This window comes from Drosophila teissieri, chromosome 3R (assembly GCF_016746235.2).
Source record: "Drosophila teissieri strain GT53w chromosome 3R, Prin_Dtei_1.1, whole genome shotgun sequence".
NCBI classification, from domain to species: domain Eukaryota; kingdom Metazoa; phylum Arthropoda; class Insecta; order Diptera; family Drosophilidae; genus Drosophila; species Drosophila teissieri.
Window position 1 is genome coordinate 22,979,123 of NC_053032.1, and position 24,207 is coordinate 23,003,329.

General features: G+C 43.2%; 6 protein-coding genes across 7 annotated transcripts; 2 read left to right on the forward strand and 4 right to left on the reverse strand.

Annotated features, from left to right (window-relative positions):
* Positions 1-7,306: 7,306 nt before the first annotated feature.
* Positions 7,307-8,718, reverse strand: LOC122621438 (protein distal antenna-related). The gene has a single exon (XM_043799294.1). The coding sequence runs from the start codon at positions 8,610-8,612 to the stop codon at positions 7,344-7,346; it is 1,269 nt and encodes a 422-aa protein (XP_043655229.1). The 5' UTR covers positions 8,613-8,718; the 3' UTR covers positions 7,307-7,343.
* Positions 8,719-10,703: 1,985 nt separating this feature from the next.
* Positions 10,704-15,663, reverse strand: LOC122620569. Of its 2 annotated transcripts, none has more exons than XM_043798088.1 (12): positions 15,295-15,663; positions 14,575-14,734; positions 14,111-14,472; positions 13,246-14,042; positions 12,944-13,110; positions 12,536-12,882; positions 12,312-12,473; positions 12,059-12,247; positions 11,865-11,994; positions 11,696-11,794; positions 11,489-11,639; positions 10,704-11,432 (listed from the first exon to the last, which is right to left on the reverse strand). In XM_043798088.1, the coding sequence occupies exons 3-12, from the start codon at positions 14,467-14,469 to the stop codon at positions 11,302-11,304; spliced, it is 2,532 nt and encodes an 843-aa protein (XP_043654023.1). In that variant the 5' UTR covers positions 14,470-14,472; positions 14,575-14,734; positions 15,295-15,663; the 3' UTR covers positions 10,704-11,301. The 2 variants fall into 2 exon arrangements, with proteins under 2 accessions (XP_043654023.1, XP_043654024.1); XM_043798089.1 differs by lacking the exon at positions 15,295-15,663 and adding an exon at positions 15,055-15,168.
* A 305-nt stretch (positions 15,664-15,968) lies between these two features.
* On the reverse strand, positions 15,969-19,497 carry LOC122619498 (nuclear export mediator factor NEMF homolog). The gene is made up of 5 exons (XM_043796477.1): positions 19,261-19,497; positions 18,467-19,196; positions 17,515-18,398; positions 16,331-17,452; positions 15,969-16,273 (listed from the first exon to the last, which is right to left on the reverse strand). Exons 1-5 carry the CDS (start codon positions 19,314-19,316, stop codon positions 16,075-16,077), a joined length of 2,991 nt encoding a protein of 996 aa, XP_043652412.1. The 5' UTR covers positions 19,317-19,497; the 3' UTR covers positions 15,969-16,074.
* Positions 19,498-19,776: 279 nt separating this feature from the next.
* Positions 19,777-20,061, forward strand: LOC122619173 (molybdopterin synthase sulfur carrier subunit). Its single transcript, XM_043795927.1, has one exon. The coding sequence runs from the start codon at positions 19,789-19,791 to the stop codon at positions 20,059-20,061; it is 273 nt and encodes a 90-aa protein (XP_043651862.1). The 5' UTR covers positions 19,777-19,788.
* Positions 20,062-20,067: 6 nt separating this feature from the next.
* Positions 20,068-21,505, forward strand: LOC122619171 (molybdopterin synthase catalytic subunit). The gene is made up of 5 exons (XM_043795926.1): positions 20,068-20,200; positions 20,262-20,568; positions 20,693-20,968; positions 21,033-21,301; positions 21,361-21,505. Exons 1-5 carry the CDS (start codon positions 20,072-20,074, stop codon positions 21,481-21,483), a joined length of 1,104 nt encoding a protein of 367 aa, XP_043651861.1. The 5' UTR covers positions 20,068-20,071; the 3' UTR covers positions 21,484-21,505.
* Positions 21,506-21,524: 19 nt separating this feature from the next.
* On the reverse strand, positions 21,525-23,857 carry LOC122619170 (ribosome-binding protein 1). Its single transcript, XM_043795925.1, has 3 exons — positions 23,762-23,857; positions 23,117-23,609; positions 21,525-22,590 (listed from the first exon to the last, which is right to left on the reverse strand). The coding sequence occupies exons 2-3, from the start codon at positions 23,595-23,597 to the stop codon at positions 21,806-21,808; spliced, it is 1,266 nt and encodes a 421-aa protein (XP_043651860.1). The 5' UTR covers positions 23,598-23,609; positions 23,762-23,857; the 3' UTR covers positions 21,525-21,805.
* Between the last annotated feature and the right edge of the window lie 350 nt (positions 23,858-24,207).

Here is a 24,207-nt window from a genome sequence, read left to right on the forward strand (position 1 = left end):
GGGAAAGGTCCCGGGAAGGTCCTGAACGGACGGTCCACCACGGCACTGCCAGGGGTATGGGTATGGGTATGGGTTAGTGGTCCTGTCCGGTTCGTCCCGGGTCCGGTTAAGTCCGCAGCCCGTTACGGGCCTGTCCCGTACGACAGGCCTAGCGACACGGTTGACGTAGACCCAATTCGACCCCCACTCCCAACTGCCCACCATCCCAGCATCCCAGCATCCCGGACAGCCCAACTGCTCAACTGCCCAACTGCCCGCCAACTCTACATCCCAAACCGCACGCACTCTGAGCAATTATTAAACGAGTCTCTGGAACGTTAAATTCTGTCCACTTTGGAGGCGGACCAGAGCCATCTGCGGCACCACTTTTCGAGTAGTGAGAGTGACCGACCCGTCCCGGCGATGAAAAATAGAAATCGCAAGAGTTTGTTTAACAACAAGTGAAGGGGTTCGCTTTTTTATACCACCCCCCACCCCATCCTGCTCCTCACCACTGGGCTTAGTGCCCACATTTAGTATGCCATATAGGCCCACTCACACATATGTACTTACATAGACTTAGAAGGCAGGATATATGAAGTATATAGCTATATACTTAGCCTTAGCCGTGTATAGGTGTGTGTTTCGTGATTATAATAACGACTGTGGAGGAATACAATGTCGGTCGTTAAAAAGTGCCAGAACTCATTAGGTATTTCAGTTTCCCATGGACAGTGCCAGAACTAACCCCCGAAGTTCTTACGTGGGCTGCATACCCTTGGATTCAGATCACAGATTCCGCTGCACGTCTTTCAGGCAGTGAAAAGATTCCGATTTAGCAATTAAAAAGAGTTAATTGCATATATGTTTAGTTGATACACCCCATTTAGCTTGCTTAGATAGCCAATTACCTAAGTAGAACCACTATCCTGAATGAATATTCAAGTTGCCAAACAGGAAGCGCTGCGAATTCGTCCTGCAATCGGGCATCCTGGTGGGCATGTGTCATTTGTCAGGGCGGCGAACCGAAAAGTTTGACACTAATACCCGCCAGATAAATACCTTGGCGTAAAAACTTTATTTGCATGTCCTGCACGGTTAACAGCGGTGACGAAGACATCAAGTCATTTGTTAAGATTAGATAAATACCCACACGGCTGCTTAATATTCATATCCGACCATCCTGCCATCCAGGATGTACATCCACGGTTATGGGAACCCGTTCCCGGGACATCAGTACGGGTACGTTTCGCTGCGGAACAAGTAATTGCAGATATGGTGTAAGATGGTGTTGGTTCTCGGCACAACCGGTATTTCGATTAGAATTCCAATGCCCTACTGTCATTTGGCCGGACATCGGTATAGATGCGCAAGGACATAGAAAGAAAAAACAACTTCGCTTTGGGAAATTATACGACGTTTTCTCACGAATCCCGTGTCCTGTAACGGAATTTTGAACTGGGCTGATTTATTGACGATGGCAGCAACGTTGACAGGGCCCAAAGTCCGGCGACCTTTAATCCAGTTTTGCATTGAGGCGCCGTGATAATTTCCACTCTTACCGCAGACAAGAATAAGGGTTACATAAACATCACAAATCGGACCGTGTCTGCCTAGCCCACCGATTTCAATGCTAAATAAAGAGTTTGTTTTCTACTACGAGTATATATGCAAACACTAAATGGCTTATGGGACATACGGGTTTTCCTCTCTCTTTGTTTGTTAATATAAATAAGGTCAGAGGTCATCTTGTTACGACTGGGACGATCCTGCGCAGCTTGCTTTGCCTATCTAAATACAGAAGTCTTGAAAAATGCTAGATATAGGCTGTAAGTTCTGATATCCTTTATATATTTTGGGTTAAGTACAATGGATCTAAGCTAGTTTTGCATGATTCCTTTAGGTAAGTCCGGAAATAGTAGAAATACTAGAATAGTAGAAATTTCAACAATATTATCTTAATAAAATCGTATTTTACTCAGTTTCCATTGGAAATATCATAACTATCTTCTTACAAAAACCGCACGTAACGATTTGGAACTGATTTCGCCAAAGATTTTTCGATTTTTTGCGGTCATGGTTGCCTCTTTGGCTTTAAAGTACAAAAAAAGGCCTTTGCGTGTCAGAATGTATGCAACATAATAAGCCCAGAAAGCCAACTGAAATCCGGTTTGTGTTTTTTTTCATTTTTAGAAATCAAGTAGCTGCATGTCGCTGGAAAACAATGCGAATGCCAAATCGTCCGTCTTGGGAATCCCTTGGCCCAAAACTCTAAGCCTCTTATCACCGCACATTCCACGTTTCGATCAACTGAAGTCGTCGTGTTAATAACGAGACAATTCTGACAATAAAGTGAAAACTTTATCGCGCACAATGACATATTCATTAGGATGTCCTTTCTCAGGATGACATCGGTCTGCTCGCCAGAACAAAACAGAACCAAACAGATCCAAACAATCCAGCCTTTCCGACTTACACGCGCTAATCAAAGGGGATGAATTCCCTTCCGGCATTTCACATCGTGGTTGCGATAAGTTGCTGTGGTAAATGCAGTGGCACTGCCAAGGATGCTTTCACGACATCCTTCAGGTAGCAATCAAAATATTGTGCTAATCGCTATTCCTTGGCAAACGGGACAACAAACTTTTGCCCATTTCAAATTTCACAGCTGACCAATATCATCTTGATGTGATTCTATTGCTCGAGGCATTCTTCATGTTGTTATCTAAAAACAATAGTGTCTCTGAACCTTCTCCCTTAAGAAATATACATAAGATTCACTTCCTAGTGCGTCCATCCTAATATATTATATTAAACACATAAATTTCTAATCATTTCCCAGTGTTAAATCAGGACTTTTTCAAGAATAACGCCAGGACGCGAACCGGTTGGCAAAAACAAAAAGGCAAAGAGAAGGCTGATGACAAAGTCTCTGGTTCAGCTTTGATGTTCACAAGGACAAAAGGAGCAAAAAGGAGAACAATGCTGAAATAGGGGGAGCAAAAAAATAACTATTGAAACAAAAACACTTTTTTTCACCCAGAAGACACAATAAATTGCAATTTATACCAAAAGTTGTATTCATCATCATCATTCCGAGCCAAAATTATGCAGTATCTGCAAAGCGCAATTCGGTACAAAAGTACACAAATCCTTGTTACTTATTTACAAGGCCTGCACATACATACATCTCATCGAAATGAATACTCAAAAGTAATTCTGGCCGTAGAGCCTACATTTTACGGTATTGTAAGGCGTTAATTAAGGACACAGTCGCTTGATAACAATATTGAGTGGTGGTGACTGAAATAAGAAACATAAATAAGTTATCTTTTAAAACATTTAAGTGATTCAAGGTTCTTTGTCCTTAAAACCAACAGTTCTTTGAAAATAAACTGTATACCGCCAAAAGTATCATAGTTTAGCTGAAATATATAGTCAATCTGCAGTTAATCTCTTTGGTTAAAATTTCGATGCTTACTACAGGGTTTTTCATCATAACTTGACCAAAAATGACCAAAAACCCAAAATAAAAACAGTTTTGGACAGCTTATTATCAATACTTAAAACCCCCATCAAAATTTGTGGAACTCAAAAAAAAAATTTTTTTTTCGCTAATTTTGCATTTTTTGTAAGGGGTAACATCATAAAATTTTGAAAAAATTGCAAAAAAATATAATTTGTAAACTGGAACGCCAATCGAATGGGAATTTAATTACGAGTTCAACGACATATGACATTTGGACCCTTATTTCCAATGTTTTGCCCATAAATCGTATAAACTTTTTAAGAAAAGTAAGAAAAACGTCCTTCGGCAAGAATTCCACGTTTTTGAAGGACTTTTTATCATAACTTGGCTAAAAATGGTCATAAAACCAAAATAAAAACTGTTTTGTGTTGCTAATTATCAATGCTTTCGATCCCTATCATTTTTTGCAGGACTTGGAAAAAATATATTTTTTTTAATTTTTTTGCATTTTTGTAAGGGGTAACATCACCAAATTTTGCAAAATTCGCAAAAAAAAAAAATTTTTAACTGGAACGCCAATCGATTGGAAATTTAAATACGAATTTAACGAGATATAACATTCCATATTTGGACCATTATTTTCAACGTTTTGGCCATAAAATATCATTTTTTTAACAAAAATGTGTGAAAAAACCCAAAACATGCAGTAAAGTTTTATATGTACAATTTGGACTAATATTTCTATAGCAAAAAACCGAAATATAGTTTTTTATCCTCATCCCTTTTGGGATCTATTGACTGCATTTCAAAATCTAGGTTAAGACCATTATGAGTTCTGACCCGAAAGCAAGTAAACGAACCTCCAGAGCTGGCTTTGCAGGCATAAGCCTTTTTTGCCTGCCAAATTGGTGCCAGAAGTTTAATGGATCTCCAATACACACAGTGAGTCCGGTCTCTGTACAGTCCAGTTCAGTCCACGCCGCTCCACTTCACTCCACTCCACGCCATTCCATGCCAGGCACTCCAATTGATCCACCAGCTCTGTGGAGGCCGAGATTCGTGCCGAGACTGGAGAAGAATGGCCAGTCAGTCCGCCGTTCGGTTTGGATCGGTTCGCGACTTAATCTGGCGCGATCGTTTTCCATCAAAGGGTTCCTGCTCACATGCAACTAATCTGATTGTAATTGATGCATGCTAGAGAACGTGAATGCGAATGTGGTTGTGGATGTGGATCCGAATGCGAGGCCCATGGTGGCTCCGCACGCAAAATGCAGAAGGTTCGCTTCGATCTCGTAAAGGTAACTTGGTAGCCAATTATTCAAACGCGAGGATAAGAAAGCAAATAAATTGACTTCAAGCTACATGGGCATTTCGGCGGGAATATCAAAAATGCATATGCACTTACTGCCCACATGCATCATGTGCCTTGTGTGTTGTGCCGATGTGTCTTGTGTGCTGCTGTAAAGTTTAAAATATTGTGATTATCCTTACAGCCACTGCGCCTCTTCCCAAAAATGTCGAACGAGCTGCGCATTAAGCTCACGCAAATTCCTCGCCATTTTCATGAACGCCCCAGCCATCGGCCACCGGTGCGGATGTGGTATCGATATCCCTCAGTTCCTCGGGTAATTTCAGGCCCGTTTCCATTGTCAATCATTGGACAATATGCTGGAGGAATGTCAGTCATCCTGCGCTTCACTTTGGGCTCGGCGGTGCATTGAACTCTTTGGCAATATTTATATTGTCATCTCAATGCGATCTTAAAAAGTATTTCGAAGTAGTCCTTTTCGTAAACCTCTTTATATAAAGGCTGAACTTGCTAGGATATTACTTTAACAACCAAAAATTGAAGGATATTCAAGATGAAAGTAATATCTCAGATCAGTTTTGTAACAGAATAACTACTTTTACACTGCCCATTCTTATTATATGTAATAGTATGTAATATACCTATAGATCCAACCTCAATAGCATTTATTTGCGGCTTTGCATATGCATAGAGTGCACTCTACCTCCTGGTAGTGGAACAATACCTGTCCATGGGAATGGCCACTTATTTTGGGGCACTTGTGTGATGTGTGCTGGGTACTGTGTGCTGGGTGCTGGTCCTAGTACCGCGATCGGATCCGCATCGGATCGTGCGGGTTACGAGGCGACACAATATTGACAGCGGCTGGATCCGTCGATATGCCCAGGGGATTGGCTCGGGTAATTTAATCCTCGCCCAGAACCAGAATGCCACGAAGATGTCCACAAAACGCTGCGCGCCACACATGCAATGCGAAATGCGAAAATGCGAAAATGCGAGTTGCGAGTTGCGGGCTGCGAGTTGCAAGTTGCGAAATGCGGAGCAAAACATGCATACAGATCACGGCTGGCAGGCCGGATGGTCGACATGGACATGGACATGGATGTGGACATGGATGTGGATATGGATGTCGATGTAGATGTGGCTGTGGCTGTGAATGTGGATGCCGATGCCTGGGAGCACTGTCAGTCGCCTAATCATCGTAATAATTCGCCTCAACTTCACCCGATGGCAGCGGCAATGGGAAGCCAAGCGGAAATTACCAACACGCGATATTTAATTTTTCCAAAAGGTGAACCAATAATTCGTCTTCATGCCGCTGGATGGCCATCCGTGGCGGCTGCTCTTTCTGCTCCTTCTGCTCCTGCTACTCCTGCTACTCCTGCTGCTCTGCTGGCTGCTCCTCTGGCCATGGTGCCATTTTTTCGTGTTCGACTTGACCGATGCCTCTGAAAACGCTTGCCAGGCACGGGAGTGGGGGACCAGGAGGAGGACTCATTAACGCACAGCCCAGATGCCAGGAGCCCAACTCCGCTGCTGACTGCTGACCTCCATCTATGGCACCTATAATAATGATGCCCCTTTAAGCATATATAGAATACTGAATCCGCTTCGACACTTCAGTAAATAACAAGTATTTATTTCCATGCGAAGTGAAATTATCCGTATAATTAATGGCAAAAAACATAATAAAGGGGCCTTTAGTTCAAAATCTTTTCTGCCAAATGGAAATTCAGAAGTATCTCAATTTCTCTGCCTTAAGATATTGCATTTCATTTGTTTTAGGTGTAAAGTTTCTATAAAATTATACTTCATTTGCATAATAAATCCAAAAGCAGTTTAATGAAAGCTGATTCAAAAATGCGATTAAAAGTTGTGTACTATTTGTTATTCATGAAAATGCCCGTCAGTTTGATATAACTTGTGAATGTTTTCAAATAAAAACAACATGAATTTATATGTTGTTGTTTATAATTAAATACCATAATTCCAGATACGATAATTCTATAACAAATTCCGGTTTAGAAGACTATAATTTTCTTCGCATGTAGAAGATTGACCCATTTTTCTACCCACTGAAATCGAAACCCCATTAAGTAAAAAAATGCTCGTTTAGATCTTGAGAGATTGACAATTTAATTTTATTTTGTTATGTTTTGTTGTTAATAAATATTTATTCGTTTCATTAGTAGTTAGTTTATATGCTTAGTCAAGAGTTACGCAGATTACACAGTACGAAAACAAATCGATTGTAATGGCTGACAAAATGTGCCAACTAATTAAGCTACTTAACACAATTAGTATTTGTTATTATACGTGTAGATGAATTGAATTTGGCTTTTCAAACAAGTAGTAGTCACACAGTCGATATTCCTAGTTAATACTAGCAGCTATGTATAGTATGCTGATCTATTAATACCTGTTGCATTGATATTAATACGTTAATTGATAAGTACAAATGGCATTTGCATTGCGAAATGATTCGAGTCGAGTCTCATTAATACTAAAGGTGGCTAATAACAATCAAAATGGAGGTATTTACACTATGAACTACAACTACGACTACGCCATAATGGGTAAGGGTGTCTACTGTTCGGCATCGCTGGAGCCGACGCTCTTGTCCGGAGTGTGGGATCTGCTGGACGCCTTGGAGGCGCAGGAGCGCACGGACAGATCCTCCGGCTCGCTGTCGCAGTAGCTTTCGTTGGAGGCCTCACTGTGGGCCAGTGGACTGAGGCGTTTCAGCAGCGCCTCGTTGAAGGGATATGTCTCGAGATCCGGCTCCGATCCGCCGCTGGCCATTTGGTTGGGATTGTAGCCGGGTGCACCGGATCCTCCTCCTCCGCCGCCGCCTGGCTGCATGGAGGCTGCGGCCGCGGCGAAGGCCAGGAAGTTCAAGCTGGCATTGAAGAGCTTGCACCAGTCCAGCAGAGCCGCACCCTGGTTGTCGGTTGCAGTGGGCGGGGCGTTTGCCGGAGTCACTGGTGCTATCACAGGCGCTAGATCCGCTGGATTCGGGAAGGGGGCTGGCAGTAGGGGCATTGTGGTGTCCGGAAACATGGGAGTCTTCGCCTGCTCCGTGGCCAGAGTTTGTGGTGCGGCACTGTTGGCCTCCAGGGCATTGTTGTTCTTATCGTTCACTTGCTCCGGCTGATTGGATGTGGTCACCCGCTTGGCCGGATCCTTGGCCCAGTTCTTAACACTCAGCAAGGGGTAATTGTTTTTGCTGTAATCCTCGGAGGCTGCGGGCGAATCCATCGCTTTGTTGTCCTCGGCTTTGGCTGGTGCATCCACCAGGACATCGGCAGTCTGGGGTGCGAGCTTGGAGTTGAGCAGGGCCAGAAGATTCAGCTGGTGCAGCATGTTGTTGGAGTAGTCCATCACTCCTGCCTGACCCGGATGCAGTGCACCCTCCGGATGCAAGCCGCCGTTCTTTTTCACAAATTCCACCAGGCTCAGTTTCTCCAGCAGGGACTCGTTTTGCACTGGATAATCGGCTGGACTGTAGGGCAGTGCTCCGAAGCCCAGCTCCTCGTAGTTTGGAGGCAGTGCCACGAACTTCGGTGGCAGCTGGAGCTGCAGCTCGAACTTGGCGCGCTTTTCCGGTGGCGTATCGAGTCCCAGGTGATCGGGGCCCAGCTGGCGGCACATGAAGCGCAGCTTCTGCTCGTTCTTGCACCAGCCACGCAGCGTGGACTCCGGCACGCCGATGTCCCGCGACACACTGGCCTTGGTTTCGCCATTGTGGATGCGCTGGATGGCGCGCACCTTGTCGTTGGGCGTGAGGTTCCTCAGCGGACGCTTGCCGCGCGTGCTCATCCGGATGTTCATGTGCTGGTAGGCGGAGATATCCATGGTTCTATTACTGTGGCGATGGCGATTGCGATTGCGATTGCGATTACGATAGCGGTTTCGAAGCGCGGACTTTGCGGATGCGAATGCGACCACCGGTGTGCACTCCTCGAACTCGCAGAAGGATGTGATTGTGAATCCGATTCCGCGAAAGGCGAGCTGCGAACTGCGAAATGCGAACGGCGACAGGCGAACGGCGAACACCGACCGCCGAGATGAGCCGATGATTTTGCGGCGAAGAGAACGGTGTGTCGTTGTTGTTTTCAACTCGACCAATCGAGTGAGGCGCCACTCTCACCTTTCACTCTCTCTCGCTCTCTCTATCTCTCCCCACCACCACCACCAGTGCAACAACTTGTTACTCATGTCCCGCTCACGAAATTCGCTCTGCTGGGCTCTCTTAACGGTATGATGTCCTCCTGACCATCATCCGCGTTCCTCTTCGCGGCCTGCGTATGTGTGTGCGTGTGTGTGTGGTGGTGCTCTGGATCTACATATCCAACATGCTGGATGCACTTTTCCGAATCGTCTCCTGCACGTGGCTGTGTGTGTGTTAGTGTGTGTGAGTGCCCGTGTGTTTATATAAAAACCAGTTATTTACCTCCCATAAACATTGCCTCCTGCGAGAGTGTGTGTGTGTGTGCTTGGCCAACCTTCTCGCATCCGCATCCGCATGTGCGTGAGCGGATCTGATACGGACGTGGACCTGGTTGCACTTTTGGGTCGCGAATCTGCCAAGAATAACACAATTCTACTCCGCATTATTTGCACTCTGAATCGGTGTGTTTGCACTAATTTCCATGCGTACTCTTTGCCCGCTATTTATGGTAAATATTTTCATTGCACCCTTATCTTGTGCACAAAATAGAAAATATATGGTCAGAAAAGTGATCACACAAAACAAAACTTTTGATTTTACAGTGTATTGTTTGGCAGTATTTAAAACATAATGAAGAAAAGGTGCTCATTTGACCATGGAGCAATATTTATGAATAGCACTTACCTTATCTGAAGAATATGCATTGTTCTTTGCTGATGGTTATTCGCACACAAAATTGATTTGAACTTTTCTTTTAGATCACTTCTAATTATTTGACTGCCACTGTATACTAAAATCGTACGTACATAGAACCTTTGTAAGCACACCTTCGTAATAAATATAATTTTACCCCTAACCCAAAAAACACTCTTCTCGTTTTTGAAATGGAAATGTGATAAATGTAGTCAGTGAATCCCGCAGTTTTATTATTGATTAATTTAACTATTAAAGCGTCTGCGTCGTCCACTAAAGAAAAACTAATAAAAGCTTTCAGCCTGGGGGAAAATATCAGCAACCTAGAAGAAGAGTTAAAATTAAAGCTTTCCGCCTGGTAAATATACCAAATTTTGTTATGAGTTTCAAAAATTGATTTAGTAGCAAAAAGATTTCTATAGCCACTAATACAAAATACACTTTAAAACGATAGACATTATAGAAATGCATAATCAATTTCTATCACGATCAAAATAGACATCCGTAATTATCCTTATTATTATCCTTGAATAAAATCACACATCGCTTTTTAATACTTTTTTTATTGTGTTATTAAAAGACACATTTTAGAAAGTAAGTAGCCTTTAGTATTTATGTTTGATTTACACATATTTAAATAAATTTTCTATTAACTATAATTTATTAGATTACATCTACTTGTATTGATTAATTTCCGTGTTTGCTGTATGTTATAACTATATCATTATTTATTATTAAACAATTTTTCCTTCATGTTTATTTGTCACAAAATTGTATTTTAAAATGAAAGTATTGTTTTAAATGAAATACGGAACTTACACAAGAAAAACAAACGGTTGCAAGCAGACTCAAATCGTAAATATCAAGTAAAATTAACAATTTGTTAAAATACCGCTTTTAGAAACTCTTTGTGATAAATAAAATCAATAAAAATAAGTGAACATTTAAAGAAAAAATCAAATTGCATTAGATTTATAAGTATTTGCTGTATAAATATGAGGAAACGGTATTTATTTTAAGTCTCAATTTATACATACATACAAATTTAAATATATACATAACCTATGTTGGCAGTTAGCCCTTACATTTTGTACATACACTTTATTGTTATTATATACATAATTTGTTTCAGTCGAAGGCTTATTAAACTAATTCTGAACGCATACGTCAAATGCACATACCCATATATGTATATATCGTAATATATACTGCATGCCTTATCTTAACTTTAAAATAAAAAGAGATTACTATTCGGGGTCTTCAATTGGAATACATGCAATATTTGCAAACAATTAAATGTGTTTAATGAAATGCAACTATTTTTGTAAATAATACATACTCTTGGGCAACAAATAAAGTATCTGATGGGTGCGGATATTATGGAATCTTCGTTTGCCAGTGCCTTTTAGCGATATATTCTGTAACTTAGTGTAAGTCTTAAGTAACTTATTGTACCATTCATTAAAATTCGAATAACGATCACCGATATTTTGTAAAATTAGAAAACAATTTGGGTTAAATGGAATGCATTATGTAGGTGACTGTGAGTATGAAGATTCCGTTTGCTAAAAATTTACTTGTGAGTATATTTATGGAAATTGATCAACAATTCGTGAATATATGCGTGAACTTTATTCAACACCCCTTAACTTAAATTTACTTTATCGTTAGTAACAAATGTTAATAGCTTATAGATAATGATCCCATTTGCCCAATGCAACGACCTCCCTCCTCATCGAAGGTGGCCAACGTTAATCGAGACAGCTTATTGCATAAGACTCCATTTCCATTATTCTGAATAGGATTTGGCTCTGAAATGGAATTGATTAATAAATGGAACCATATAGGCAACTATTAAGTAGCTCACCATCGTGAAAAGGTTCTTGGGTGGCACCCTCCTGCTTTTTGTTTCTGATCTGATCCGTAAAATGTGATATAAGTGCGTCTATCATGGCAGCTTGCTTTGAAAATATTTGCATCAGCTTGGACACTTGTATTCCGTTCTCGACAGCATCGAACTGCAAAGTAAATGATTCTACAAGTTTGTTTTTATAACAGCGAAAATGCGAAATACCTGCAGGAAGATACAAGTGAGGCATTCGGGATCATCACTTGCACTTGGCTTTGCGTAATCCCAGGACAAATCCTCGTATCGCAATCCCAGCAAGAGGGTCTGCATCGAAAGTGATGGTTCATTTAACAGTGGGGATTACAACTATAAGCTACTTTCTAATATAACTTACACATTCGTACGGATCTATTACGAAAACACCTCTCTCATTGACAGCGACCAAAACCTCCATGTCCTTCTGGTTGACCAGTGCCATAATGCCCCTAACAGGTTGTTCAATTTGACCATGGAAATAGGCGGCACTGTAAGCAATCATTCAAACATCATTAGTTATCAAGTATTTATTAGATTACTATATGTATATACCCATAGAAGGGCAGTGCCCAGCAGAATTCCAGGTATTTCCTCATCAACTTTCGGGTGGTGGCAGTCTGGGGCACCCGCTTGAACTGCTCCAGGAGCTTCACCTCCGCGGAGTTCTTCTGGCTAATCGGTAGCCACAGCCAAGTTGAGCTCTTGGCCACGTGAGGGGGCAGAAACCTTGCTTGGTTCTCCCTAAATGGTCGAGGTGGCATACAAAGTTAGTACCTAGAATGTTTTATTAGTTAAGGAGACTTGCCGAAAGAATCCTATTGTATGGGTGTGGGAGTTGTAGGGACCCAGTTCGATGCGCGCCTGAATGCCACCCAACATGAGCGAATGCACGGGCTCCATGATATATCTGCCTGTCAGCACATTGTTTCTGGCCTCTTCGTAGAGCAGCTCCAAGATCCGATGATCCCTGAAAATAGTATGATATCAAGTTTAAAATGGGTTCATCTGGCAGCCACTGATAAGTAGTACTTTATCTTCTCCTCATCTCGCTTGGAGAAGAACACGTTGCGCTTCAAAACGATCATGGGCTCATCGAACTTCCGATCACTGGGACTGCTGTTGCTGAACTTCTGGAGCAGATTGGGCCACGCAACGCGCACTATATAGGGGCAGTGGTGGGCCTTCAGCTGCATCTCCAGTAAAGCACTTGTCATCCACAATCCGAACACGCTCTGTGCCAGCAGCTTGTTGGAGATGCCCAGCTCCTCGCAGCCCAAGGCAGCTGCCAGCATCACTTGCGATGGACACTGGGCAGTGCCCTCGATCTCCATGTGCACCGCCACCCGGGACATAAGATAAACGCATGTGGGGATTACCTATGGAGTAAAGAGTCCACATAAAGTTGCTGAAAGTGAAAGGATTGTGGTGGTATCTCACATTTTGAAGAGCACGGGTTAGATTGGAAGCAGCTTTGCCGGCAGTCGCGAAATTCGAAGTTGAGCTGGTTGCCATGAGGCGTTTTTGGATTGCGGGATTGGATTGGGCATCGTTGCCATTGTTGCACTTGTGATGTTGTGGCATGAATGAGGAATTGGTGAGCACTCCTAAAAATGTCACAGAAGAACAGAAAACATGATACTCAACATGGAAACCTAGTTTCTCTCACTAACACAAAAGTTCCAATAAACTTATTAAGAACCTAGTTCTTAAATGCAGTTAGTAATCTGGCGATCTCTTACCGGATGGACTCCGCAGGTCGGAAAGGGGACAAAGTGCACTTGCATTGCTCATCATGTTGGCGCCCATGTCGGGCAGTCCACCCAAACAGGGAGCATTTCCGGAGGCGGCCATGGCGGAGGACACCTGTGCCGGCGACAGGCAATCCCCGTCATTCTGACCCGTGCTGACCACACTGGACACACTGGCCGACGAGGCGAAGGTGCTGCCCACCGCCGTTTGGATCTGGGCTGTGGTCACCACACGGTGCACGGTGTACATGATGGGGGGCACTGGCATATTCACCGAGCCCAGGGACACGGGCACCTGCTGGTCGCACGTGACCACACCAGATGGGTTCTGATGGGTTTGAGTGGCTGCCACGCGTCCGCTTCCGGTGCCGTTGCCGCCGGCGCTCGGGAAGATCGCACAGTTGTCGAAGGCATCTGGTGGATCGGCCACCGGACCCTGTAATTGGGGCAACTGATGGATTGGTTCTGGGTGGCTCAGTTGGTGGTTGTGCTGCAGCGACTGCTGGATGTGGAGAAAGTTGGCCTGTTGCTGCTGCTGGTGCAGATGTTGCTGATGCTGCTGGTGCTGTTGGTGTTGCTGGTGCTGCTGGTGCTGCTGGTGCTGCTGATGCTGCTGCTGCTGATGCTGTTGATGTTGGTGCTGATGCGGCTGCTGATGCGGCTGCTGGTGCAGGTGCTGCTGTTGCGGTTGATGAGCTTGGTGCTGCGGTATGGCTGCTGCGGCATTGTTGGCTATATAGTAATCATCGCGACACTTCACATCCGTAGTGTTGTAATATAAATGCGATCTGAAATGTATTTACGGATATTAGTTGCTCTAGATGTTTAAGTTTTATGTTTAGTTTGGTAAACGCACTCATAGTCTTGAGTAGACAGCTTCTTTCGATTATACTGCAGTGTTCCCAGTGGAACAGTCATTATGTTGATATAGTTCCCAGCGTTGGCAGTATTCTTGCTGCATTGCCCACTGTTGCTGCACACAGATCCTCCATACGGACTACCCATGTTGCCATTCCCGCCGAGCGTTTTGCTGTTCCCACTGCGCGGCACCAAATCCTTGGAGCTGTAGCCCGATTGCGGTTGGCCGGAGCTACATGTCACATAATCCTGGCCAGCGTTCATCCCATAGTTGAGTTTGTTCGCCGCATGCTGGGGAATGGAAGTCGAGGGATTCTGCTGCATGGCGCTCCGGCAGTAATAATGGTTTGGCTCCATGTTCTTTAAATTCAGATAATATCATAGGATAGAGTCGGTTATGTGCACTTTACATATCAACATGTACTTTACTTATATTTTTAATGTAAGTTAAGTGAAACTTACCGCTGTTTTTAGTAGATCTGCTGCTAACAAATATGATAAGTTACAGTCGACGCCTTTCTGGGGTTCGCTTGAGCAATCAGGATAGCCCTCATTTTATCTGGCAGTTGAATAGTTCTCAAAACACCATTATATGCGAAATATTAGCTTTCAGTTGGCATTTCTGAAAGGTAAATTAGTATGCAGAAGGCTTATTTCATTTGTTTATTTTAACTTCAGAAACATATACATATATCTAAGCTAGGGGATAGTAGGCACGATATCTACAGGATATCTTTGTGGGCAAATACTTTTTATTGACATAGGCAAATATGCAATCACATATTTCATTTGCTTCCATTGCAAACCCTTTCTGTTTGCCTTGTCGTTCTGTGTGTTTCAAATGTTTTAAAACCACAAAATGGAACTCAGTTCGGATATTTGATTTTTCGAGCAGGTGCAATAGAGTGTATGCTGTATACACACATGTTCGTACATACATACCTACACGAAGGTCTGTATGTGCGAATGCGAATGCGACTGCGAATATGGGTACTTTTTTGTACGTCATGCTAGTTCTGGTGCTTGGAAGTATGTCAGCTGGGGCATAACTTGTAACTTTATAATTGGTGGCACGTAAACACTGTATGTTAATTCAGTTCAGCTCACACGGCTGAGGAAAAAAAGTCCTGCGTCCTTAATCAATACATGCCTTCATATGTATGCATACACACACACACTTACAGACACACACGCACATATCCTTCTAACTGGGTGGGACTTTGAAGGCCATAGTTTTTCACCGAACCATAGCCTCTGCACTTTAATTTTATTCCTTCGCAATGGTTTCCTTTTCGTTGGGAAGCACTCCGTCACTGCCCAAATGTATCTACATATCGGCGAAATCCTCCACAGCGCACAAACGGATGGCTTGGAAAAAATGTGTTACACGGATTTCGCACGAAAGATACATTTTCCGCTGTATTGTCTTTACGGTGCGAGGAGCTCTGTGATTTGCTGGCTTTTATGCTTTTTCATCGGACTACGCGAAGGATTTTATTTTATCATTCAACTATTTTGGCCAGGCTCGTGTAGATTTTTTTACTGTGACGATTCACGTATCGAACGATGACGAGAAGTTCGCGAAGTTTTTAGTACACAAAATGCCAAAACAGGCGACTTAGCACCAAAATATCTACTTATACAACACCACTTTTGAACACAGCCAACCGAAGTAAACAAACACATGCAAACTCGGGCCCCATATGAGGCGCATGCGCCCCAAAATTCCAGCTTAAAGTTCGCCCAGCAACAAGACTATCGATAAAAGCCAGTTTCAACCGTTAACAAAATCAATATATATATCTTTTTGATAAGGACCCCAAGTATATATTTAATAGGCCAACATCAACAACCACTTCTGTATACATCCTCTTTTATTTTTATCAACTGACATTACTTTTTTAAAGCATTTTTAACACTTCCATTCGTTATGGCTCAACATTTTGTATACATTTGATTTACTTATTTGTAATGCTTCTGAAGTTGTGGGGCCGATAGCTTGACCTTTCCTGGTATATTCCTGGCCAACGACTCTTCCTTTATACTTTTCAGCAAGTCCTTCTCACGAGCACTGCAGCCTTTTTCCTTTGCGAAGATATTGAGTGCTAGTTTCGCCGCCTTTCCTCTTTTTCCCGTTCCTGGGGTGAGCTTCACTTTAAACCTGAAAGGAAATTACATTTAGAAGAAACATTTTATAGGGAATTGGCGTATAGCCTACTTGTAGTTTTGCAAAGCCTGATAGGGAGCCACAACTGGTATCGCGAAGAGCAGCTCATCTCCGTCGTGCGGCTGTCCAGTCAGACTGTTGAGTACATCCACATCTCCGCCGACGGGCACTTCATCACCGTCGTCCAGTTCCACTTGATTTTTGGGAGCTGCACTTTTCTCTGGCTTCACGTACTCCTTAGTTGACTCACTTTTCTCCACAACCTTATCGGCGTTTGGCTGTGGCTTTTCCTTACCCGATGACTTGAGAATCATCATGCGAATTTCCCGCTCCTCATCGTCTTGATCTTTGTATTTTTGCTTCATCTTCTTGAGTTTTCCCTTCTGACCTCTCTTAACTTGGGATGGGTTTTTGGGCTCAGTACTCACAGGAGCGACTTCCTGTTTGGCAGCCTCCTGTTTTGCCCGTGCCTTGTCTTCCTTGGTCTTTTTGGCACTTACTTGCTTCTTCCGACTTGGACCAGCCAAGATAATGGTCGTTTCCTCGTCGTCGGTTTTTTTCAGAATTTTTTCCAAGACAACTTCATTTTCTTTAGTCGCTTCGATCTCTGGATTTAGGGAGTCGGATCTGACTATGATGCGGCCAGTATCGTGCTCAATCTTAACTTCTGTGTTGGGGAAAGCAGTAATTTCGGTATTGGAACTTTGTTCCGATAGATTTGCATTAGGATTTGTATCAGCATCTTCATTATCTGACAAGAGGTCATGTTCAACTTCGGTTTCTTTGACATTTTGATCTATTTGATCATCATCCAGGGTTCGGACTTTACGCTCTCCCAAATGGCGCTCAATAAAACTATCCTCCAACTTGAAAAGTAAACTTAAGCCCATGGTCAGGTGGCAGGAGGGTAGGAAGTTCTTCTTTCCTCTAATCATAAAACTTCCCGTGGCCAAGTACTCTCCAGTTGGTGCAGTCTTGCTGACCTGATCGCTTGTTACCCAGTACGAGTTGGTAACCACTTTGGCATCCCAAGCCACACTGTATGAAATAGCCATGGATCCAGCCTCCAGCAACGTTTTGGGAGGTATTTCTTCTCCAGTGGGATTTTGAATTATAACACTTGAAGCGCCTTGAATCTCAGCGTGGACATAAATGTCCTTTGGACGCATATATCTGCAATAACAAAATTGTTTAGTTACAAAAACTTCAATCTATAAAAGTAAGTCAGAATATACCTCTTAACAATAAGCTCGTTCTGCTGCGCATCTCTTCCTCCAATAACCAAATAATTTTCAGAGCTGATGAACCAGTAAAACTTTTCAAACCAGAAAACTTTTCGTGCCTTTACTATGTTGGATATAGTCCTAACTTCCTTTAGTGTCTGCTGAGTCTTGCGCTCCGCGGACTTGAGAGCTTTTTGGGAAGCGTCCACAGTTTTCTTTTCCTTTTGAGCAGCCGAACGCTTCATGTCGTAATACCGTCGGGCATTGGCCCAAGCAGACAAAGCCAAATCGACATCCACAACAGTAAGCTCTGGAGCCTTAAGATCGTCATCGTCATCTTCATCATTGTCATAAGGGTCACTGAGCATAAGGGATATATGATTAGTCTCCAGCTTAAGCTGCTTAATGGAACTAGCTACAGCATCGCCATTAGCTTGTGCCTCCTTCACGAGCTCATGAATATCCGGCCAGGATAATTGACTGGCGATAGCTGACTGAACAGCCCGAATCGCATTATCCACCAGACTTTGATTGGACGTAATAAGCTCAGCTTTCTTTCTGTCCACATCCTGAACTTTTGTCAACTCCTCTAGACGCTTTGCGTGATCATTTTTGACATTAGACAGCTTTTTTAGTGCCTCACGCTCTTGTTGCAGCGTCTTCATGTCAATCTTTTGTGACTCTTGCGTTGAGTAAAATTCATCAACAGCTTCCATAAAGGACTCAAATGTGGCCGTTTCAAAGTTCTTGAATTGGGTAAAGAGGTAGGGATGAAATTCGATGTTTCTAAAGAAAAACTCCACTTTTCCATTCTCGGTCGGCTTTTCCTCTTTCACTTGAATGATGTAGCCTTTACTTTTTCCACTACTTCCCTCTGCTATAAGGTTTTGAGCATCCTAAAAGATTGTAGAGAACAATTACATTCTACATTTAATAATAAAATATTCAACGAAAGTGTTCTTACCTTTACTGCCTGCTGAAGAATGGGCAGATCTTTAACCATATCAAATGGCTTCTGTTCCAGTTTCGTATTCTGTTGCTTCTTACGTTGCTTTTTACCGCCTTTCTCCGGCTTGTCCTCGGCCTCCGGCGTTTCTTCTGTTGCTTCCTTTTTGATTACGTGATTGTCCAAGCCGTGTGAGAGAAGAACATGCTCTATAACTGCCGGACCACAGTCCAAGTTGGGTGTTAGAATCTGTCGCAAATAATCGCCATTCCTAGCATTTTCCAATAGTTTAACTAGTGCCTCCGGATCCAGTTCCTTCGTAGCCTGTTTGGCCCGTTCTACGGGATATTTTTCGCGCATAGCGAATCGCAGATTCTCGCCCTCCGTATGCGGACGCAGTATGTATAATGTGGTCAACTCGTAGTCGGTGAGGATCACATTACCGCGATCGTAAAGCTCCAAAATAACATGGTAGGCGGCATCGCCGGTACCGAACTGGAGGTCAACAATACGATCGCTACCCAGCTGTTGAATCTTTTCTAGGCGCTTGTTCTTCAAGTGCTTCCTTAGCTTCATGCTGAAACCAGACGGGGCCATGTTTTTGGGCCATTCGAACCTAGTGGTATGGAATCTAGTGCCAGATTCTATGAGCAGAGTGACCTTCTCCACAGCGCCGGTCCCCTGCATCCGGAAGAGGTACGTCTTGTTATCCACGTCATAGATCTGATTCACTCGCCAGCCGACCAGCCTGCAATATAAATATAGGTGTGCCATTATTCCTGGGCATCGAGATTATCTGATTTGTTACATACTTTTGCAGTTCCGCCACTCCGCAGATTATATCGAAGGTATTGAAACGTGTCTTCATGGTTCTAATTGGAAAGTTGACGATGTCAACGCGGAAAGCGAACAAAAAATGAATCTATCTAGCCACCTAACTTATCATTAAATATTCACAAGTTTGCTATCTACGTTAGATAAGTTGAATTCTTAACGTAAAGTATAATAAAAACAATTATATTCCCTTGCGAAATTAAATATCGGTGTAAATAGCGATGGACGAACTTCAAATAAAATATATCGATTGTATGCTGTCGATGATTCGAATTGCCAAAAATAAATTCGCGCCCGTATTATATTGTATAAACTATTTGTATTCTGTTATCTAGGAGGTCCTTTGATTTATTTATTAATCTTTAAGCTTTTCATTTGATTAAGTTTTAGTCAGCTGATTCCCGTTCCGTGGACCATTCCATTCCATTTCGTACCGATATCAAATGGAGAGCATAAGAAATCGGAATGTCGCACTGCTTTGTCATCGCCAATCTTCATTTGTAAATATGAATGCGGATGGACCTGTTGTCAACGTGCACGTGTTGTTTTTTGCTAAATCCCGTGAATTAGCGAACACTCCCCGGTCGAAAGTGGATGTGCCCACTGAAATTACTGCCTCCGATTTGCTGGACCTATTGGTGTCCAAATTTGGCCTGACCACCATTCGGGATAACTTAATTTTGGCCCACAACGAGTCGTATATTGATAACCTCAGTGAAAGAATTCTGTTTAAGGAAGGAGACGAACTCGCCATCATACCGCCACTAAGTGGAGGCTAAGAAACCCGCCATGGATCACGTGAAATTGGTAAACGACCCCATTGACATCGCTCATATCCACCAGTTGCTGGCCGATGAAGGCTGTGGAGCCTCATCGGTATTTGTGGGCACTACGCGCGATAATTTTCAGGGAAAAAAGGTGGGTTTACTATCTCAGTCAATTGATTCCATTGATTAATTTGTACTTTTTAACCTTTCAGGTGGTGTCATTGGCGTACGAGGCCTACGATAGCATGGCACTCAAGGAAATGAATAAAATCTGCTCAGATCTCCGATCTAAGTGGCCCGATCTAAAGCACATAGTCATTTATCACCGATTGGGAACAGTGCCCGTCTGCGAAGCCAGTGTAGTTATAGCCGCCTCGTCACCACATCGATCGGAAGCCTTGGAATCAGTATCTTTTGCAATAGACCAGCTAAAAACTAGGGTTCCCATCTGGAAAAAGGAAATTTACGAGGGCGATCACGACAGCGAGTGGAAGGAGAACAAGGAGTCCATCAGGCCCAGTAAGATCTTTTGAGTAACCACCATGACATGTATTCTTATTATTTGTACAATTGTAAATATAATTAACAACCGAGCATTAACAATTTTATTGGATTCTCTTCTGTGCATGTATGTATATTGCAGAGAAATCGCAAAGTGCCTTCAATTATGCAGCTTGTCCCTGCAAAGTGGAGGAGTCACATGACGTCCCACGAACTCTGGTGCAAATTAGAGTTAATGACGCTGAGTTAACCAAGCGTTTAGAGTGTTTTGTCAACAGAAAACGCAACGAAATCAACTCACAAAATGTAATTGACTTCAAATCGTCGTTTGTTAATTCAGACAACGACTTGAGCGATTCCTGCGCTCGAACGCAGAGCACAATTATCAAGCAGGAGCAGTCAAATTGCCATTTAAAAGGTGGGTAAACGATTCCCTATTTTCATAATTATAGCCACTCTGTTATACAAACAACTTATCACAGTTCGACGAGTAAACAATCGCTGCGGACCTCAGCAAATGGAAATGCGACCCAACTACGAACTCGAACTGAATAAACTAATGGGATCGCGTGACGGCCAAGCGGACCCAACCAAAGAAATGAGAAAATCGCTACCCAATTCCCGACTGCAGGCGATTGAATCGTACATGTGCCTAACCACTGACAACGAGGAAAACATTTTCAGTAGAATCAAAAAGGTGGAAAATAGACTTCTGCAGCTGGAGTCCATTTCACCCGAGTACAGACACTTCGTAAGTTCTTAAAACATTTCCTTTTATTGCAGTTCTATAAAAATTCAATCTATTCCTAGACTAAACTGGAACCGTCCTCTATGGAACCCCCGCCACCGAAAAAGATCAGAGAGAAATCGTACTCGGCCCAAGAATTAAGTGCGTTCATTCAAAAGATTAAGGATGGCAGCGAATTTACCTAGTATTAAAATCCTTTTGGCAAATAAAATGGTTATAAGCGTAATTATTATTCCTTGGTTTGTAAATGAAGTAAATTTATTTCAACATTCCAACTATTTGTAATAGTTATTTTAAATGCGTAAATGATGAGAGTGAAAAATTCAAAAATTTTTGTTTATAACTAAGGAATATGGATAAGCGTGGCTGATTTGTTTCTGTTTGTTAATCGGTCGTCAAGCTTCATAGATTACGCCCGAAAATCTAATGGTTATTCGTTAACCGAAGGACCAGCTTACTAATTATGTAATACGTGAAATTGTTAAACCTTATTGTTGTTCTCAACTCCTAGCACAGAGTAGGGAATTGAGCTTCATCGTCAACCTTCAGTGGCTTCTGGGCGGAGCGGCGTTTCTCTCCGAATCTGTTGTTGTTTTCCTGTCTGTTTTCATAGCCGTTGCTGGGTCCGTTGTTAAAGCGCGGACCACGGAATCCCTCTCCACGTGGTCCATCATTGCGGTATCCTTCACCACGAGGTCCCTCGTTGCGGAAGCCTTCTCCACGGGGTCCCTCACTGCGAGGACCCTCACCGCGAGGTCCGTCGTTGCGATAGCCACCCTCTCCACGAGGTCCGTCATTGCGGAAGCCACCCTCGCCGCGGAATCCCTCTCCACGAGGACCGGCTCCGGGACGCGGTCCCTTGCGGAAACCGCCCTTGCGACCGTCATTGAAGTTGAACTGGATGTCTACGATGCGCTGAAGGCGGCCCACGCGCTGGGGATACAGCGATGGATCGTACTCCAACTCGTCCTCGCTGTTGCTCTCCTTCTTCTTGCTCAGCACCACCATCTTCTTCCACTCCGCATTGTCGACGGCACCTTCGCCCGCTTTGCGCAAGTTGTAGTTGGGCTTGGCACGCTGGTCTCGCAGAGCCTTCCACTCATCGAGGGTCATCTGCTTGGACTCATCCTCCTCGGGGGCGACCGCGGGATCAGCCGACTGTTCGTTGGCCGAGTCCTCTTTTTCCGCCTGCGGTGAAGTCTCCCCGGTCGTCTTTAAGTCCTCAATGTCCTGCTTCGGGGAACCCCAGTTGTGGGCACCACCGCCTTCGCGTTTGTCAATTGACTTGACGCCTGTGGAGAATAAGTCAACTATTAATAAGATCCAATTGATATGAAGCAGTGAAACGATTTTCGGTAAAAACGCGTTCTCATGTTAACAAAAAAAAAAAAAAAAAAATTTAAATAAATGACAAGTTAACCTATCAAATTTTATATTTCCGGTCATAATAATTAATTAAAAAGTATTAGACCTAAAAGAATTTTCCAGAAAACACATGTGTTTACAAATGCAAAGCAGCAATTGCAGACCACAAATTGTGGTTGAAAAATGTATATTTACAAACACGTTTTCAAACGTTTTGCGTATTACAAAGTCAACACATTTTATTGCCGTCAATGCTCAAAAGTCACGTGAGAAATATGTGCTGGAGTAAGCGATATGTAATCTTGTTGCCAAGGGTTCCATTTTCTCTATATTTTGCAGCATGCCGCCATTGCAGGCAAGCATTTTCCACTCAGGAAAATAGAGAACTTCGGACTTTTTAGCCCACTCGAGGAGTAAACACGAGAACAAAGAACAGAATCTAGGCATAATTACCGGTTTTATCGGATCCAGACTGGCGATCGAACTCGCGCTTTCCGAATTTCTCGCCGGTGCGGGCGCGTGGTGGTCCCCTGTTATCACGATTGTTGAACTGGCGCTGGGGCAGCTCGTTTCCGAATTCCCCGGTCGATTCCTTGTTTCCGTAGCGCTGGTTGTTGTTGTTGTTATGGTTGTTGAACCTGCCCTGGTTGTTGGCACCGTTTGTGACTGCGTTCCTGGGACGGCCCACATCCCCGCCAGCGGGACCCTTGCCACCCTTCACTGGACTCGCGTTCTTGGCCGCCGGAACGTTGGCTTTGCGAGCCGACGCTACCGGCTTGTTCTCCTTCTCGGACTTGCCCTTCGGCGCCTTCGCCGGTTCCGGCTTCTTGGGCGCCGCGACTACGGCGGGAATCTGTGGCTGGGCGGGCGCGGCGGAGGAGTCATCGTCGTCCATGAACAACAGCTCGTAGCGGTTATTTCCAGAATTGTCCATGATGTAAAATTTCTACGAATTAAAAGTGAACCAGATTTGGGGATTACTTTGGTTTCGGTGGCAACGATATGCTTTGCTGTTAACTTATTGGCACATGGCCGGCCTAGTGCTCAATCGTAGTGATAATCGGTTAAAATTGCGAAAACGCGGAGCAAATTACGCACCTCGCCGGAAACGAAAGTGAAGGTAGAAACATCGATGGCAGGACCATCGGGGCATCGATGGCTTCCTTTCTTCAGTAAATCGATTGCATGACATGACTATCGATAGTTGCCGGTTCAATATGAGTATATATCTGTAAGAATTCTAAAATAATATTTTTATATATTCCAAACAATATATTAATTGTTGATTTAAAAGGGATTTGACTGTGTGAATTACTTGTTTAATAAAGTTCAATTTAGATTTGCACCCAATAATGAAATTCAGCATTCAATTAACAAAATATGTATGTTTAAATTAATTTATAAAGATTTGTAAATTGAAATTATCCTTTAAATTAAAATTATGCTTAGCGGTGTAGAAATTTTTTAATAAAACGTAATATTAATTTAAATTGATAACCGATAGATACCACATTGTCAGTAACGGGAAATAAATACTGTTAGTA

What these genes read in the sequence shown, in the direction of transcription:
- LOC122621438 (XM_043799294.1), bottom strand. Translation starts at nt 8,612, where the DNA reads ATGGATATCTCCGCCTACCAGCACATGAACATCCGGATGAGCACGCGC.
- LOC122620569 (XM_043798088.1), bottom strand. Translation starts at nt 14,469, where the DNA reads ATGGAGCCAAACCATTATTACTGCCGGAGCGCCATGCAGCAGAATCCC. An exon ending in CTGTCTACTCAAGACTATGA is followed by an intron (nt 14,043 to 14,110) that starts GTGCGTTTACCA and finishes AATACATTTCAG; the next exon opens with ATCGCATTTATATTACAACA. An exon ending in TGGGCACTGCCCTTCTATGG is followed by an intron (nt 11,995 to 12,058) that starts GTATATACATAT and finishes GATTGCTTACAG; the next exon opens with TGCCGCCTATTTCCATGGTC.
- LOC122619498 (XM_043796477.1), bottom strand. Translation starts at nt 19,316, where the DNA reads ATGAAGACACGTTTCAATACCTTCGATATAATCTGCGGAGTGGCGGAA. An exon ending in TTCTTCAGCAGGCAGTAAAG is followed by an intron (nt 18,399 to 18,466) that starts GTAAGAACACTT and finishes ACAATCTTTTAG; the next exon opens with GATGCTCAAAACCTTATAGC. An exon ending in AACGAGCTTATTGTTAAGAG is followed by an intron (nt 17,453 to 17,514) that starts GTATATTCTGAC and finishes TTGTTATTGCAG; the next exon opens with ATATATGCGTCCAAAGGACA.
- LOC122619173 (XM_043795927.1), top strand. Translation starts at nt 19,789, where the DNA reads ATGAATGCGGATGGACCTGTTGTCAACGTGCACGTGTTGTTTTTTGCT.
- LOC122619171 (XM_043795926.1), top strand. Translation starts at nt 20,072, where the DNA reads ATGGATCACGTGAAATTGGTAAACGACCCCATTGACATCGCTCATATC. An exon ending in ATAATTTTCAGGGAAAAAAG is followed by an intron (nt 20,201 to 20,261) that starts GTGGGTTTACTA and finishes TTAACCTTTCAG; the next exon opens with GTGGTGTCATTGGCGTACGA. An exon ending in CAAGGAGTCCATCAGGCCCA is followed by an intron (nt 20,569 to 20,692) that starts GTAAGATCTTTT and finishes TGTATATTGCAG; the next exon opens with AGAAATCGCAAAGTGCCTTC.
- LOC122619170 (XM_043795925.1), bottom strand. Translation starts at nt 23,597, where the DNA reads ATGGACAATTCTGGAAATAACCGCTACGAGCTGTTGTTCATGGACGAC. An exon ending in GTCTGGATCCGATAAAACCG is followed by an intron (nt 22,591 to 23,116) that starts GTAATTATGCCT and finishes TATTCTCCACAG; the next exon opens with GCGTCAAGTCAATTGACAAA.